At 47.2% G+C, this 16,333-nt stretch overlaps 1 protein-coding gene across 1 annotated transcript; it reads right to left on the reverse strand.

The window, feature by feature from the left end:
- Nucleotides 1-3,521: 3,521 nt before the first annotated feature.
- LOC115204898 (cell surface glycoprotein 1-like) lies at nt 3,522-4,970 on the reverse strand (the record flags this gene model as incomplete). The annotated part of the gene is given in 3 exon segments (XM_029770494.1): nt 3,522-3,817; nt 3,820-4,270; nt 4,272-4,970. Coding segments are annotated over 3 exon segments (1,446 nt in total), but the record flags the coding sequence as incomplete, so codon positions are not given.
- Nucleotides 4,971-16,333: the final 11,363 nt, after the last annotated feature.

A 16,333-nucleotide genomic window follows, 5' to 3' on the forward strand; every position in this document is an offset into this window, starting at 1 on the left:
AGACTGATACAGGGAAGACAGCAGTCCAACCTCACACTCTGAGTAGCAGACTGATAGAGGGAAGACAGCAGTCCAACCTCACACTCTGAGTAGCAGACTGATACAGGGAAGACAACAGTCCAACCTCACACTCTGAGTAGCAGACTGATAGAGGGAAGACAACAGTCCAACCTCACACTCTGAGTAGCAGACTGATAGAGGGAAGACAGCAGTCCAACCTCACACTCTGAGTAGCAGACTGATACAGGGAAGACAGCAGTCCAACCTCACACTCTGAGTAGCAGACTGATACAGGGAAGACAACAGTCCAACCTCACACTCTGAGAAGCAGACTGATACAGGGAAGACAGCAGTCCAACCTCACACTCTGAGTAGCAGACTGATACAGGGAAGACAGCAGTCCAACCTCACACTCTGAGTAGCAGACTGATACAGGGAAGACAACAGTCCAACCTCACACTCTGAGTAGCAGACTGATACAGGGAAGACAGCAGTCCAACCTCACACTCTGAGTAGCAGACTGATGCAGGGAAGACAGCAGTCCAACCTCACACTCTGAGTAGCAGACTGATGCAGGGAAGACAACAGTCCAACCTCACACTCTGAGAAGCAGACTGATACAGGGAAGACAGCAGTCCAACCTCACACTCTGAGTAGCAGACTGATAGAGGGAAGACAGCAGTCCAACCTCACACTCTGAGTAGCAGACTGAAACAGAGAAGACAAAATAAGAAAATGAGGTCCTCTCCACTACACACACGCCTCACGTAAACACACACACACACACACACACACACACACACACACACACACACACACACACACACACACACACACACACACACACACACACACACACATCTAACGGTGAGTTAATCTTCTCCAACAGTTATCTTGAAGCAAACTAAATAATATTTCAGAAAGCATCAGTCAGTCCTTTGAATTGCTAACCGTTTGGGATGACTGCATAAGAACATCTCCTAAGAGCACGTCTCAGATGTATTTTGAAACGTTAAACTAGAAAGGAGAAAAAGAGCAATGCAATAGAAGTGATTTTTACATCCTGTAGCTACTCAGACCACATTGGCTTCATCATAATTCAATTTGAATAATATTTCATAATAACCACAAAGGAGCAATCAAATAAATTATTCCATGACAGACATGTCACTTAGTACAGGAAGTGTTTGGTTGTCTGGGAGTTAAAAAGACATTGCAGGTGTCTGAACAGATAAGAAGACCCTGCAGAGGCATTCACAGGCCATTGATGCAGCTCCAGCTTCACATGAGTAGGTTTGATAATATTTTGTAGTAGGAGGTGGTGGGGAGGAGAGGAGAGGTGGTGGAGAGGAGAGGAGAGGAGAGGAGAGGAGAGGAGAGGAGAGGCAGCTAAGTGGTAGGCCACACAAGCTCACAGAACAGGACCACCGAGTGCTGAAGAGGGTTGCGTGTAAAAATTGTCTGTCCTCGATTGCAACACTCACTACCGAGTTTCAAACTGCCTCCCCTGGAAGTAATGTCAGCACAAGAACTGATCCTCTGGAAGTAACGTCAGCACAAGAACTGATCCTCTGGAAGTAACGTCAGCACAAGAACTGATCCTCTGGAAGTAACGTCAGCACAAGAACTGATCCTCTGGAAATAACGTCAGCACAAGAACTGATCCTCTGGAAGTAACGTCAGCACAAGAACTCATCCTCTGGAAATAACGTCAGCACAAGAACTGATCCTCTGGAAGTAACGTCAGCACAAGAACTCATCCTCTGGAAGTAACGTCAGCACAAGAACTGATCCTCTGGAAGTAACATCAGCACAAGAACTGATCCTCTGGAAGTAACGTCAGCACAAGAACTGATCCTCTGGAAGTAACGTCAGCACAAGAACTGATCCTCTGGAAGTAACATCAGCACAAGAACTGATCCTCTGGAAATAACGTCAGCACAAAAACTGATCCTCTGGAAGTAACGTCAGCACAAGAACTGATCCTCTGGAAATAACGTCAGCACAAGGACTGATCCTCTGGAAATAACATCAGCACAAGAACTGATCCTCTGGAAATAACGTCAGCACAAGAACTGATCCTCTGGAAGTAACATCAGCACAAGAACTGATCCTCTGGAAGTAACATCAGCACAAGAACTGATCCTCTGGAAGTAACGTCAGCACAAGAATTGATCGTCTGGATCTTCTTGACATGGGTTTCAATGAGATGTTCAACAAGCAGGTGTTGGGAAGACAGTAGTGTGCTATTCAGAAATATATGTTGCTAGGAAAAGGCTAGGTCTGTTTGTGCACATGGAGGGCAGTGTTTACTATAGGTTAATGAGGTTATCCAAATGTGATGTGACTAAAATTAAAGGACATTTAGTGGACCAAAATGGCTCACTATTTTCATCAATAACTAGGTCCAAATTATTATTCAAGCGACAGAAATGTGACTAATCTGATTATGGCTGCCTGATGCTCAGCTTCAAAGTTTTGCACAAAGAGTAAAATGCGTGAAAGTAACTGTAATGTAATGTAATATGCCGGGTGTCAGGAAGCAGGCGCAGAAGGTAAGTTTAATAATGGGTCAGTGCAGATGAACAAAACATGAGAGAAAACAATACTACCCAAATGACTGGTGTCAACTGAGGGCTAAATAAAGGGGGAGTAATCACAGACAAAATGGAGACCAGGTGTGTAACGATGACCAGGTGTGTGTAATGATGGGGAGCAGGTGTGTGTAATGATGACCAGGCATGTGTAATGATGGGGAGCAGGTGTGGGTAATGATGGGGACCAGGTGTGTGTAATGATGGGGAGCAGGTGTGTGTAATGATGGGGAGCAGGTGTGTGTAATGATGGGGAGCAGGAGGGTGTAATGATGGGGAGCAGGTGTGTGTAATGATGGGGAGCAGGTGTGTGTAATGATGGGGAGCAGGTGTGTGTAATGATGGGGAGCAGGTGTGTGTAATGATGGGGACCAGGTGTGTGTAATGATGGGGAGCAGGTGTGTGTAATGATGGGGAGTAGGTGTGTGTAATGATGGGGAGCAGGTGTGTGTAATGATGGGGAGCAGGTGTGGGTAATGATGGGGAGTAGGTGTGGGTAATGATGGGGAGCAGGTGTGTGTAATGATGGGGAGCAGGTGTGTGTAGTGATGGGTAGCAGGTGTGTGTAGTGATGGGGAGCAGGTGTGTGTAATGATGGGGAGCAGGTGTGTGTAGTGATGGGTAGCAGGTGTGTGTAGTGATGGGGAGTAGGTGTGTGTAATGATGGGGAGCAGGTGTGTGTAATGATGGGGAGCAGGTGTGGGTAATGATGGGGAGTGGGTGTGGGTAATGATGGGGAGCAGGTGTGTGTAATGATGGGGAGCAGGTGTGTGTAGTGATGGGTAGCAGGTGTGTGTAGTGATGGGGAGCAGGTGTGTGTAATGATGGGGAGCAGGTGTGTGTAATGATGGGGAGCAGGTGTAGCGTAATGATGGTTGCCAGGACCAGTGGTTAGTAGACCGGTGACGTTGAGCACTGGGGGGAGGGAGAGGGAGAGGGAATGGGAGAGGGAGAGGGAGAGGTAGAGGGACTAGAAGTAGGAGAGGGAGAGGTAGAGGGAGTAGTAGGAGAGGGAGAGATAGAAGTAGAGGGAGAGGGAGAGGGAGTAGGAGTAGTAGTAGTAGTAGGAGTAGGAGTAGGAGTAGGAGAGGGAGAGGGAGAGGGAGTAGTAGTAGGTGAGGGAGAGGTAGAGGGAGAGGGAGAGGTAGAGGGAGAGGGAGTAAGAGTAGGAGTAGGAGAGGGAGAGGGGGTGGGAGAGGGAGTAGGAGTAGGAGTAGGAGAGGGGTGGGAAAGGGAGTTGGAGTAGGAGAGGGAGAGGGAGTAGTAGTAGGGGAGGGAGTAGTAGTAGGAGAGGGAGAGGGAGTAGGAAAGGGAGAGGGAGTAGTAGTAGGAGAGGGAGTAGTAGTAGGAGAGGTAGAGGGGGAGGGAGAGGGAGTAGTAGTAGGAGAGGGAGAGGGAGAGGGAGTAGTTGTAGGAGAGGGAAAGGGAGAGGGAGTAGTAGTAGGAGAGGGAGTAGGAGTAGGAGTAGGATAAGGAGAGGTAGAGGGCGAGGGAGAGGTAGAGGGCGAGGGCGAGGTAGAGGGCGAGGGAGAGGGAGAGGGAATAGGAGAGGGAGAGGGAGAGGGAGAGTGAGAGGGAGTAGGAGTAGGAGTAGGAGTAGGAGTAGGAGTTGGAGAGGGAGTAGTAGTGGGAGAGGGAGAGGGAGAGGTAGAGGGGGAGGGAGTAGGAGAGGGAGTCGTAGTAGGAGAGGGGAGAGGTAGAGGGAGTAGTAGTTGGAGAGGGAGAGGGAGTAGTAGTAAGAGAGGGAGAGGTAGAGGGAGTAGTAGTAGGAGAGGGAGAGGGAGTAGTAGTAGGAGATGGAGAGGTAGAGGGAGTAGTAGGAGAGGGAGAGGGAGAGGGAGTAGTAGTAGGAGAGGGAGAGGTAGAGGGAGTAGTAGTAGGAGAGGGAGAGGGAGTAGTAGTAGGAGATGGAGAGGTAGAGGGAGTAGTAGGAGAGGTAGAGGGAGAGGGAGTAGTAGTAGGAGATGGAGAGGTAGAGGGAGTAGTAGGAGAGGGAGAGGTAGAGGGAGTAGTAGTAGGAGATGGAGAGGTAGAGGGAGTAGTAGGAGAGGGAGAGGGAGAGGGAGTAGTAGTAGGAGAGGGAGAGGTAGAGGGAGAGGGAGTAGTAGTAGGAGATGGAGAGGTAGAGGGAGTAGTAGGAGAGGTAGAGGGAGAGGGAGTAGTAGTAGGAGATGGAGAGGTAGAGGGAGTAGTAGTAGGAGAGGGAGAGGTAGAGGGAGTAGTAGTAGGAGATGGAGAGGTAGAGGGAGTAGTAGGAGAGGTAGAGGGAGAGGGAGTAGTAGTAGGAGATGGAGAGGTAGAGGGAGTAGTAGGAGAGGGAGAGGGAGAGGGAGTAGTAGTAGGAGATGGAGAGGTAGAGGGAGAGGGAGTAGTAGTAGGAGATGGAGAGGTAGAGGGGAGTAGTAGGAGAGGAGAGGGAGAGGGAGTAGTAGTAGGAGATGGAGAGGTAGAGGGCGTAGTAGGAGAGGGAGAGGGAGAGGGAGTAGTAGTAGGAGAGGGAGGGGTAGAGGGCGTAGTAGGAGAGGGAGAGGGAGAGGGAGAGGGAGTAGTAGTAGGAGAGGGAGGGGTAGAGGGAGGGCATGACAGTGAGCACTGATTCAATGTTTATTTTTATATTATTATTAATTTATAGTATTCTGCGTTGTTGGGAAGGACCTGTAAGTAAGCATTTCACTGTTAATCTACACCTGTTTTGGAAGCATGTGAACATTTTTACATTAATTGTATTTTAAGTCAGTTTGGTTTAGAAACAAAGCAGCATGATTCAAGTTCATGCCCTACTCCTTGAAGTTTACAGTTCTCTAAAAAACCACATTTTACAAAAAAATAAATCTTTACGCTTTTGTGTGTGTTGACTGTATTTATACTTGGGACATTGCTTTTTAACAGTAAAAGTTCAAAAATCGATGGAGAACATCTTTGTTTCACTTTTTTTAGTTAATAATTACAATACTAATACTAAACCATGATAATAAAATCCCTGTTAAAACCCCTTAAGTGTCACCCTTTGATGTAAATGTTTAATTCAATGTGTTCAAAAATGAAAACGGTAGCCCCTATCCGTGAATACTGGGGGATCTTGGGGATCTTGGCTTTCCAGCCGTACTATACAATCTTTTTAAAAATGTTTTTTATTTATTTCACCTTTATTTAACCAGGTAGGCAAGTTGAGAACAAGTTCTCATTTACAATTGCGACCTGGCCAAGATAAAGCAAGCAGTTCGACAACATACAACAACACAGAGTTACACATGGAGTAAAACAAACATACAGTCAATAATACAGTAGAAAAATAAGTCTATATACAATGTGAGCAAATGAGGTGAGATAAGGGAGGTAAAGGCAAAAAAGGCCATGGTGGCAAAGTAAATACAATATAGCAAGTAAAACACTGGAATGGTAGATTTGTAGTAGAAGAAAGTGCAAAGTAGAAATAATGGGGTGCAAAGGAGCAAAATAAATAAATAAATAAATACAGTAGGGATGAGGGGAGTTGTTTGGGCTAAATTATAGATGGGCTATGTACAGGTGCAGTGATCTGTGAGCTGCTCTGACAGCTGGTGCTTAAAGCTAGTGATCTTTGGTGCGTCTTTGTACCATATATGGGCATACGGCCATAAAAGGGCAGGCCACACCCATGAGTCCATTTCAAGATGGCTGCCACTCACTGTCCGTTAGGTTGGAGAAGCTAAAACTGCATAAATCTTACACAACATTGATAAGTGGTGAAATCATACACTCCACACACAAGGATATGTTATTTGTCAGCCTGTGACCCGATTCAAGAAGCTAGGCGCATGTCACTACTTCAGAAGAGCGGCATTTTAACTTTTTTTTTTATCAAAATGCTTTGTTTTGGCAGAAATGCCTTCTGGAACATGTGAACTTTAATGTGCCTAAATACCAAACGCGTATGCCATCTGTAAATACTAACAAAATTGATCATTTACGAGCTCAGTTGGTTTAGCCTCAGAACTACTTTTTGATGGACTACTTTCTGGAGGATGATTGTGCCATGCTGACTCTCTCTGACACTGAAAATGAATCAGATGGTGAGGAAATCCCTGATATAGGTAGAAACATTTTAATTGAACTAGACATTGTAAAGTCTTCTGATGGCAGTGAATGGGGAAGAAACGTTGATCAGCATTGTTGTTGCCACGGAAAAAGTCCACCGAGTTTTGAAATCAGTGGAATGCCCGGTGGAAGCAGAGAGATGCTTGCCAAATGTGAAGAGTCGAAAAGAGAACACAGAAGGCTGTTGCATAAAACACTTGTCTCCAGATTACATCTTCAAACTAAGGTCAACCATGGCATCTGTGAGAGAGAGGGAAAAGCGTTCATCTGTGTATATAGGTACGAGTCTAGCTACATTTTCAGATATTTTTTGTTTCTAATTTTGTCAGAAAGTCATTTTCATTGTAAGTTAAAGCATACTGTTAGCTAGCTAGCTAACGTTAGCTGGCTGGCTCGCTAACTAACATTGTGTATGATCTGTGCTATATTTCAAATTAGTTTTCCGCTGGGAAGCCATCAAACTCTTGGTGCCATTACTCCTTTTCTCTAAAGAATTTCTTTGTTCTTGAGTGTTGTAACGGTCTTCGTCGTCCTCAGATGAAGGGGAAGAGAAATCAGACCAAAATGCAGCGTGGTAAGTGTCCGTCATTTTAATGTACAACTGAACACTAAAGCAACAAGCAAAACAAAAGAACAACCAAACAGTTCCGTCAGGTGCAAAACACTAAACAGAAATGAACTACGCACAAAACCCAAAGGAAAAACAGGCTGCCTAAGTATGACTCCCAATCAGCAACAACAATATACAGCTGTTCCTGATTGAGAGTCATACACGGCAGAAACAAAGAAATCCCAAACATAGAAACACGGACATAGAATGCCCACCCAAATCACACCCTGACCAAACCTAAATAGAGACATAAAAAGGCTCTCTCAGGTCAGGGCGTGACAAGTGTGTGTGTTTCACATCACTGTGTGAGGCCCTCTGCAGACAGTGTCCAGTGCCCATACATCAGCACTCTGAGATGCTTTGTAAATACGGGCCCAGATGTTGCTGTGCAGGACAGAGGTGAGCTTGTTCCTCTCTCTGTAGTGACAGAGAACTTAGAGAAGTCTGAGACTGTAACTTTCTAACACCTGCAGTAGGCTCCCCTCCCCCACTGGACATAGCAGGGGGGATCGTATACTGGCCCTAAACACCTGGCCACTGCAGGAGTTAGACATTTACACAGATGGTCTCAGAGAGAGGGCTGTGAGAAGGTGTGCTAAAAGTCACCAGCAGGGAATTATTAACATACATTTTAAGCTGGGTGTTATCTTCTAGTATATTTCTGTAATGTAGTTTAGTAAAATGACTCAACTGTAATGATGTGTATCTGACAGCAGTATTAATATCTCTATATCCATTTATTTTTTTCCCCAGAGAGGATGATGATGATGAGGATGATAACGTTTGGAAGCCAAGCGCAACCCCAGGTGTCGAGGTCTTCAACCCCCACTGCTAGATCCACAACCCCCACTGCTAGATCCACAACACCCACTGCTAGATCCACAACACCCACTGCTAGATCCACAACCCCCACTGCTAGATCCACAACCCCCACTGCTAGATCCACAACCCCCACTGCTAGATCCACAACACCCACTGCTAGATCCACAACCCCCACTGCTAGATCCACAACCCCCACTGCTAGATCCACAACACCCACTGCTAGATCCACAACCCCCACTGCTAGATCCACAACACCCACTGCTAGATCCACAACCCCCACTGCTAGATCCACAACACCCACTGCTAGATCCACAGCACCCACTGCTAGATCCACAACCCCCACTGCTAGATCCACAACACCCACTGCTAGATCCACAACCCCCACTGCTAGATCCACAACCCCCACTGCTAGATCCACAACCCCCAATGCTAGATCCACAACACCCACTGCTAGATCCACAACACCCACTGCTAGATCCACAACCCCCACTGCTAGATCCACAACCCCCACTGCTAGATCCACAACACCCACTGCTAGATCCACAACACCCACTGCTAGATCCACAACCCCCACTGCTAGATCCACAACCCCCACTGCTAGATCCACAACCCCCAATGCTAGATCCACAACACCCACTGCTAGATCCACAACACCCACTGCTAGATCCACAACCCCCACTGCTAGATCCACAACCCCCACTGCTAGATCCACAACACCCACTGCTAGATCCACAACACCCACTGCTAGATCCACATCCCCCACTGCTAGATCCACAACCCCCACTGCTAGATCCACAACCCCCACTGCTAGATCCACAACACCCACTGCTAGATCCACAACACCCACTGCTAGATCCACATCCCCCACTGCTAGATCCACAACCCCCACTGCTGTCTCTACTGATGGTTCCAGCTCCACCAATCCACAAAGGCCCCACTCCTCTTCCACTACCCCCCTTGCAGGCCCTGGCTCTCTGCAAGTTCATCTAGAGGTGGGGGTGGTGGGGGCAGGGGGGACACCTAAGCGTCAACAGAGAAGAAGGAGGAGCAGAGGCAGGGGCATTGGAACCAGCATTGGAACCAGCACAACAGAGATGAACCTGTGGACAGATGGCATACGGTAATTGATGAACCTGTGGACAGATGGCATACGGTAATTGATGAACCTGTGGACAGATGGAGTACGGTAATTGATGAACCTGTGGACAGATGGCGTACGGTAATTGATGAACCTGTGGACAGATGGCATACGGTAATTGATGAACCTGTGGACAGATGGCGTACGGTAATTGATGAACCTGTGGACAGATGGCGTACGGTAATTGATGAACCTGTGTACAGATGGCTACGGTAATTGATGAACCTGTGGACAGATGGAGTACGGTAATTGATGAACCTGTGGACAGATGGCGTACGGTAATTGATGAACCTGTGGACAGATGGCATACGGTAATTGATGAACCTGTGGACAGATGGCGTACGGTAATTGATGAACCTGTGGACAGATGGCGTACGGTAATTGATGAACCTGTGTACAGATGGCGTACGGTAATTGATGAACCTGTGGACAGATGGCATACGGTAATTGATGAACCTGTGGACAGATGGTGTACGGTAATTGAAGACTCCCAAGTACTTGTATGAGGTGACTACCTCAAACTGTAAACCCTCAGAGGTAGTAATCACACCTGTGGGAAGAGCGGCATTCTTCTTACCAAACCACATTACCTTTGTTTTGGAGGTGTTCAGAACAAGGTTAAAGGTAAAGAAAGCTTGTTGGACACTAAGAAAGCTTTGTTGTAGAGCATTTAACACAAAATCCGGGTAGGGTCCAGCTGAGTATAAGACTGTATCATCTGCATATAAATGGATGAGAGAGCTTCCTACTGCCTGAGCTATGTTGTTGATGTAAATTGAGAAGAGCGTGTTGCCTAGGCTTGAGCCTTGGGGTACTCCCTTGGTGACAGGCAGTGGCTGAGACAGCAGATTTTCTGACTTTATAGAGCCAGTCAGCCTGAGTATGTGTGTGCCAAGCCTTTCGCCAAATGCAATTCTTGAGGTGGAGTAACTCTGCAAGATCATGGTCGAACCAGAGGTTGAAACTGTTTTTAATTCTAATTTTCTTTATGGGGGCGTGTTTGTTAACAATATCACTGAAGATATAAAAAAAGAAGGTTCGAGCGTCTTCGACAGAGGGGATCAAGCTGATTCTATACCATTTTACAGAGGCCAGTTCATGAAGGAAGGCCTGCTCATTAAAGTTTTTTAGCAAGCGTCTATGACAAATCAGGACAGGTCGTTTAGGATTTAGGGAGTCCCATTGCTTTAGGACTTGGTCAGGTGGTTTAAGCATGTCCCAGTTTAGGTCACCTAGCAGGACAAATTCAGACTTAGTGTAAGGGGCCAGGAGAGAGCTTAGGGCAGGTAGGGTACAGGCCGGTACTGATGGAGGACGATAACACCCAGCAACAGTCAACAAAGAGCTATTTGAAAGTTTAATACTTAAAACCAGCAAATCAAATTATTTGGGGACAGACTTGGTGGAGAAAACCGAGCACTGAAGGTGATCCTTAGTAAAGATTGCCACTCCTCCACCTTTGGAATATCTGTCTTGCCAAAAAAGGTTATAACCAGAAAGGTTAACACCAGCATTCAAAACAGTCTTCCTTAACAATGTCTCAGTGATGAGGGATAGAGTGTCACACCTGAGAATCAGTGATGAGGGATAGAGTGTCACACCTAAGAATTAGTGATGAGGGACAGAGTGTCACACCTGAGAATCAGTGATGAGGGATAGAGTGTCACACCTGAGAATCAGTGATGAGGGACAGAGTGTCACACCTAAGAATTAGTGATGAGGGACAGAGTGTCACACCTGAGAATCAGTGACGAGGGATAGAGTGTCACACCTGATAATCAGTGATGAGGGATAGAGTGTCACACCTGAGAATCAGTGATGAGGGACAGAGTGTCACACCTGAGAATCAGTGATGCACGACAGAGTGTCACACCTGAGAATCAGTGATGAGGGACAGAGTGTCACACCTGGGAATCAGTGATGAGGGACAGAGTGTCACACCTGAGAATCAGTAATGAGGGATAGAGTGTCACACCAGAGAATCAGTGATGAGGGATAGAGTGTCACACCTGAGAATCAGTGATGAGGGACAGAGTGTCACACCTGAGAATCAGTGATGAGGGATAGAGTGTCACACCTGAGAATCAGTGATGAGGGATAGAATGTCACACCTGAGAATCAGTGATGAGGGACAGAGTGTCACACCTGAGAATCAGTGATGAGGGATAGAGTGTCACACCTGAGAATCAGTGATGAGGGACAGAGTGTCACACCTGAGAATCAGTGATGCGCGACAGAGTGTCACACCTGAGAATCAGTGATGAGGGTTATAGTGTCACACCTGAGAATCAGTGATGAGGGACAGAGTGTCACACCTGAGAATCAGTGATGAGGGTTAGAGTGTCACACCTGAGAATCAGTGATGAGGGATAGAGTGTCACACCTGAGAATCAGTGATGAGGGATAGAGTGTCACACCTGAGAATCAGTGATGAGGGACAGAGTGTCACACCTGAGAATCAGTGATGAGGGACAGAGTGTCACACCTGAGAATCAGTGATGAGGGATAGAGTGTCACACCTGAGAATCAGTGATGAGGGACAGAGTGTCACACCTGAGAATCAGTGATGAGGGTTATAGTGTCACACCTGAGAATCAGTGATGAGGGACAGTGTCACACCTGAGAATCAGTGATGAGGGATAGAGTGTCACACCTGAGAATCAGTGATGAGGGTTAGAGTGTCACACCTGAGAATCAGTGATGAGGGACAGAGTGTCACACCTGAGAATCAATGATGAGGGACAGAGTGTCACACCTGATAATCAGTGATGAGGGACAGAGTGTCACACCTGAGAATCAGTGATGAGGGATAGAGTGTCACACCTGAGAATCAGTGATGAGGGTTAGAGTGTCACACCTGAGAATCAGTGATGAGGGACAGAGTGTCACACCTGAGAATCAATGATGAGGGACAGAGTGTCACACCTGAGAATCAGTGATGAGGGATAGAGTGTCACACCTGAGAATCAGTGATGAGGGACAGAGTGTCACACCTGAGAATCAGTGATGAGGGACAGAGTGTCACACCTGAGAATCAGTGATGAGGGACAGAGTGTCACACCTGAGAATCAGTGATGAGGGTTATAGTGTCACACCTGAGAATCAGTGATGAGGGATAGAGTGTCACACCTGAGAATCAGTGATGAGGGATAGAGTGTCACACCTGAGAATCAGTGATGAGGGACAGAGTGTCACACCTGTGAATCAGGGATGAGGGATAGAGTGTCACACCTGAGAATCAGTGATGAGGGATAGAGTGTCACACCTGAGAATCAGTGATGAGGGACAGAGTGTCACACCTGAGAATCAGTGATGCGCGACAGAGTGTCACACCTGAGAATCAGTGATGAGGGATAGAGTGTCACACCTGAGAATCAGTGATGAGGGACAGAGTGTCACACCTGAGAATCAGTGATGAGGGACAGAGTGTCACACCTGAGAATCAGTGATGAGGGATAGAGTGTCACACCTGAGAATCAGTGATGAGGGATAGAGTGTCACACCTGAGAATCAGTGATGAGGGATAGAGTGTCACACCTGAGAATCAGTGATGAGGGACAGAGTGTCACACCTGTGAATCAGTGATGAGGGATAGAGTGTCACACCTGAGAATCAGTGATGAGGGATAGAGTGTCACACCTGAGAATCAGTGATGAGGGACAGAGTGTCACACCTGAGAATCAGTGATGAGGGATAGAGTGTCACACCTGAGAATCAGTGATGAGGGACAGAGTGTCACACCTGAGAATCAGTGATGAGGGATAGAGTGTCACACCTGAGAATCAGTGATGAGGGACAGAGTGTCACACCTGAGAATCAGTGATGCGCGACAGAGTGTCACACCTGAGAATCAGTGATGAGTGATAGAGTGTCACACCTGAGAATCTGTGATGAGGGTTAGAGTGTCACACCTGAGAATCAGTGATGAGGGATAGAGTGTCACACCTGAGAATCAGTGATGAGGGACAGAGTGTCACACCTGAGAATCTGTGATGAGGGACAGAGTGTCACACCTGAGAATCAGTGATGAGGGACAGAGTGTCACACCTGAGAATCAGTGATGAGGGTTATAGTGTCACACCTGAAAATCAGTGATGACGGACAGAGTGTCACACCTGAGAATCAGTGATGAGGGATAGAGTGTCACACCTGAGAATCAGTGATGAGGGTTATAGTGTCACACCTGAGAATCAGTGATGAGGGTTATAGTGTCACACCTGAGAATCAGTGATGAAGGACAGAGTGTCACACCTGAGAATCAGTGATGAGGGATAGAGTGTCACACCTGAGAATCAGTGATGAGGGTTAGAGTGTCACACCTGAGAATCAGTGATGAGGGACAGAGTGTCACACCTGAGAATCAATGATGAGGGACAGAGTGTCACACCTGAGAATCAGTGATGAGGGATAGAGTGTCACACCTGAGAATCAGTGATGAGGGATAGAGTGTCACACAAGAGAATCAATGATGAGGGACAGAGTGTCACACCTGAGAATCAGTGATGAGGGATAGAGTGTCACACCTGAGAATCAGTGATGAGGGACAGAGTGTCACACCGGAGAATCAGTGATGAGGGACAGAGTGTCACAACTGAGAATCAGTGATGAGGGACAGAGTGTCACACCTGAGAATCAGTGATGAGGGATAGAGTGTCACACCTGAGAATCAGTGATGAGGGATTGAGTGTCACACCTGAGAATTAGTGATGAGGGACAGAGTGTCACACCTGAGAATCAGTGATGAGGGACAGAGTGTCACACCTGAGAGTCAGTGATGAGGGACAGTGTCACACCTGAGAATCAGTGATGAGGGATAGAGTGTCACACCTGAGAATCAGTGATGAGGGATAGAGTGTCACACCTGAGAATTAGTGATGAGGGACAGAGTGTCACACCTGAGAATCAGTGATGAGGGACAGAGTGTCACACCTGAGAATCAGTGATGAGGGACAGAGTGTCACACCTGAGAATCAGTGATGAGGGTTAGAGGTCACACCTGAGAATCAGTGATGAGGGACAGAGTGTCACACCTGAGAATCAGTGATGAGGGTTATAGTGTCACACCTGAGAATCAGTGATGAGGGATAGAGTGTCACACCTGAGAATCAGTGATGAGGGACAGAGTGTCACACCTGAGAATCAATGATGAGGGACAGAGTGTCACACCTGAGAATCAGTGATGAGGGATAGAGTGTCACACCTGAGAATCAGTGATGAGGGACAGAGTGTCACACCTGAGAATCAGTGATGAGGGACAGAGTGTCACACCTGAGAATCAGTGATGAAGGACAGAGTGTCACACCTGAGAATCAGTGATGAGGGTTATAGTGTCACACCTGAGAATCAGTGATGAGGGATAGAGTGTCACACCTGAGAATCAGTGATGAGGGATAGAGTGTCACACCTGAGAATCAGTGATGAGGGACAGAGTGTCACACCTGTGAATCAGGGATGAGGGATAGAGTGTCACACCTGAGAATCAGTGATGAGGGATAGAGTGTCACACCTGAGAATCAGTGATGAGGGACAGAGTGTCACACCTGAGAATCAGTGATGCGCGACAGAGTGTCACACCTGAGAATCAGTGATGAGGGATAGAGTGTCACACCTGAGAATCAGTGATGAGGGACAGAGTGTCACACCTGAGAATCAGTGATGAGGGACAGAGTGTCACACCTGAGAATCAGTGATGAGGGTTATAGTGTCACACCTGAGAATCAGTGATGAGGGATAGAGTGTCACACCTGAGAATCAGTGATGAGGGATAGAGTGTCACACCTGAGAATCAGTGATGAGGGACAGAGTGTCACACCTGTAAATCAGTGATGAGGGATAGAGTGTCACACCTGAGAATCAGTGATGAGGGATAGAGTGTCACACCTGAGAATCAGTGATGAGGGACAGAGTGTCACACCTGAGAATCAGTGATGAGGGATAGAATGTCACACCTGAGAATCAGTGATGAGGGACAGAGTGTCACACCTGAGAATCAGTGATGAGGGATAGAGTGTCACACCTGAGAATCAGTGATGAGGGACAGAGTGTCACACCTGAGAATCAGTGATGCGCGACAGAGTGTCACACCTGAGAATCAGTGATGAGTGATAGAGTGTCACACCTGAGAATCTGTGATGAGGGTTAGAGTGTCACACCTGAGAATCAGTGATGAGGGATAGAGTGTCACACCTGAGAATCAGTGATGAGGGACAGAGTGTCACACCTGAGAATCTGTGATGAGGGACAGAGTGTCACACCTGAGAATCAGTGATGAGGGACAGAGTGTCACACCTGAGAATCAGTGATGAGGGTTATAGTGTCACACCTGAAAATCAGTGATGACGGACAGAGTGTCACACCTGAGAATCAGTGATGAGGGACAGAGTGTCACACCTGAGAATCAGTGATGAGGGATAGAGTGTCACACCTGAGAATCAGTGATGAGGGATAGAATGTCACACCTGAGAATCAGTGATGAGGGACAGAGTGTCACACCTGAGAATCAGTGATGAGGGATAGAGTGTCACACCTGAGAATCAGTGATGAGGGACAGAGTGTCACACCTGAGAATCAGTGATGCGCGACAGAGTGTCACACCTGAGAATCAGTGATGAGGGTTATAGTGTCACACCTGAGAATCAGTGATGAGGGACAGAGTGTCACACCTGAGAATCAGTGATGAGGGTTAGAGTGTCACACCTGAGAATCAGTGATGAGGGATAGAGTGTCACACCTGAGAATCAGTGATGAGGGATAGAGTGTCACACCTGAGAATCAGTGATGAGGGACAGAGTGTCACACCTGAGAATCAGTGATGAGGGACAGAGTGTCACACCTGAGAATCAGTGATGAGGGATAGAGTGTCACACCTGAGAATCAGTGATGAGGGACAGAGTGTCACACCTGAGAATCAGTGATGAGGGTTATAGTGTCACACCTGAGAATCAGTGATGAGGGACAGTGTCACACCTGAGAATCAGTGATGAGGGATAGAGTGTCACACCTGAGAATCAGTGATGAGGGTTAGAGTGTCACACCTGAGAATCAGTGATGAGGGACAGAGTGTCACACCTGAGAATCAATGATGAGGGACAG

Source organism: Salmo trutta, chromosome 13 (assembly GCF_901001165.1).
Source record: "Salmo trutta chromosome 13, fSalTru1.1, whole genome shotgun sequence".
In the NCBI taxonomy this organism is placed as follows: Eukaryota; Metazoa; Chordata; class Actinopteri; order Salmoniformes; family Salmonidae; genus Salmo; species Salmo trutta.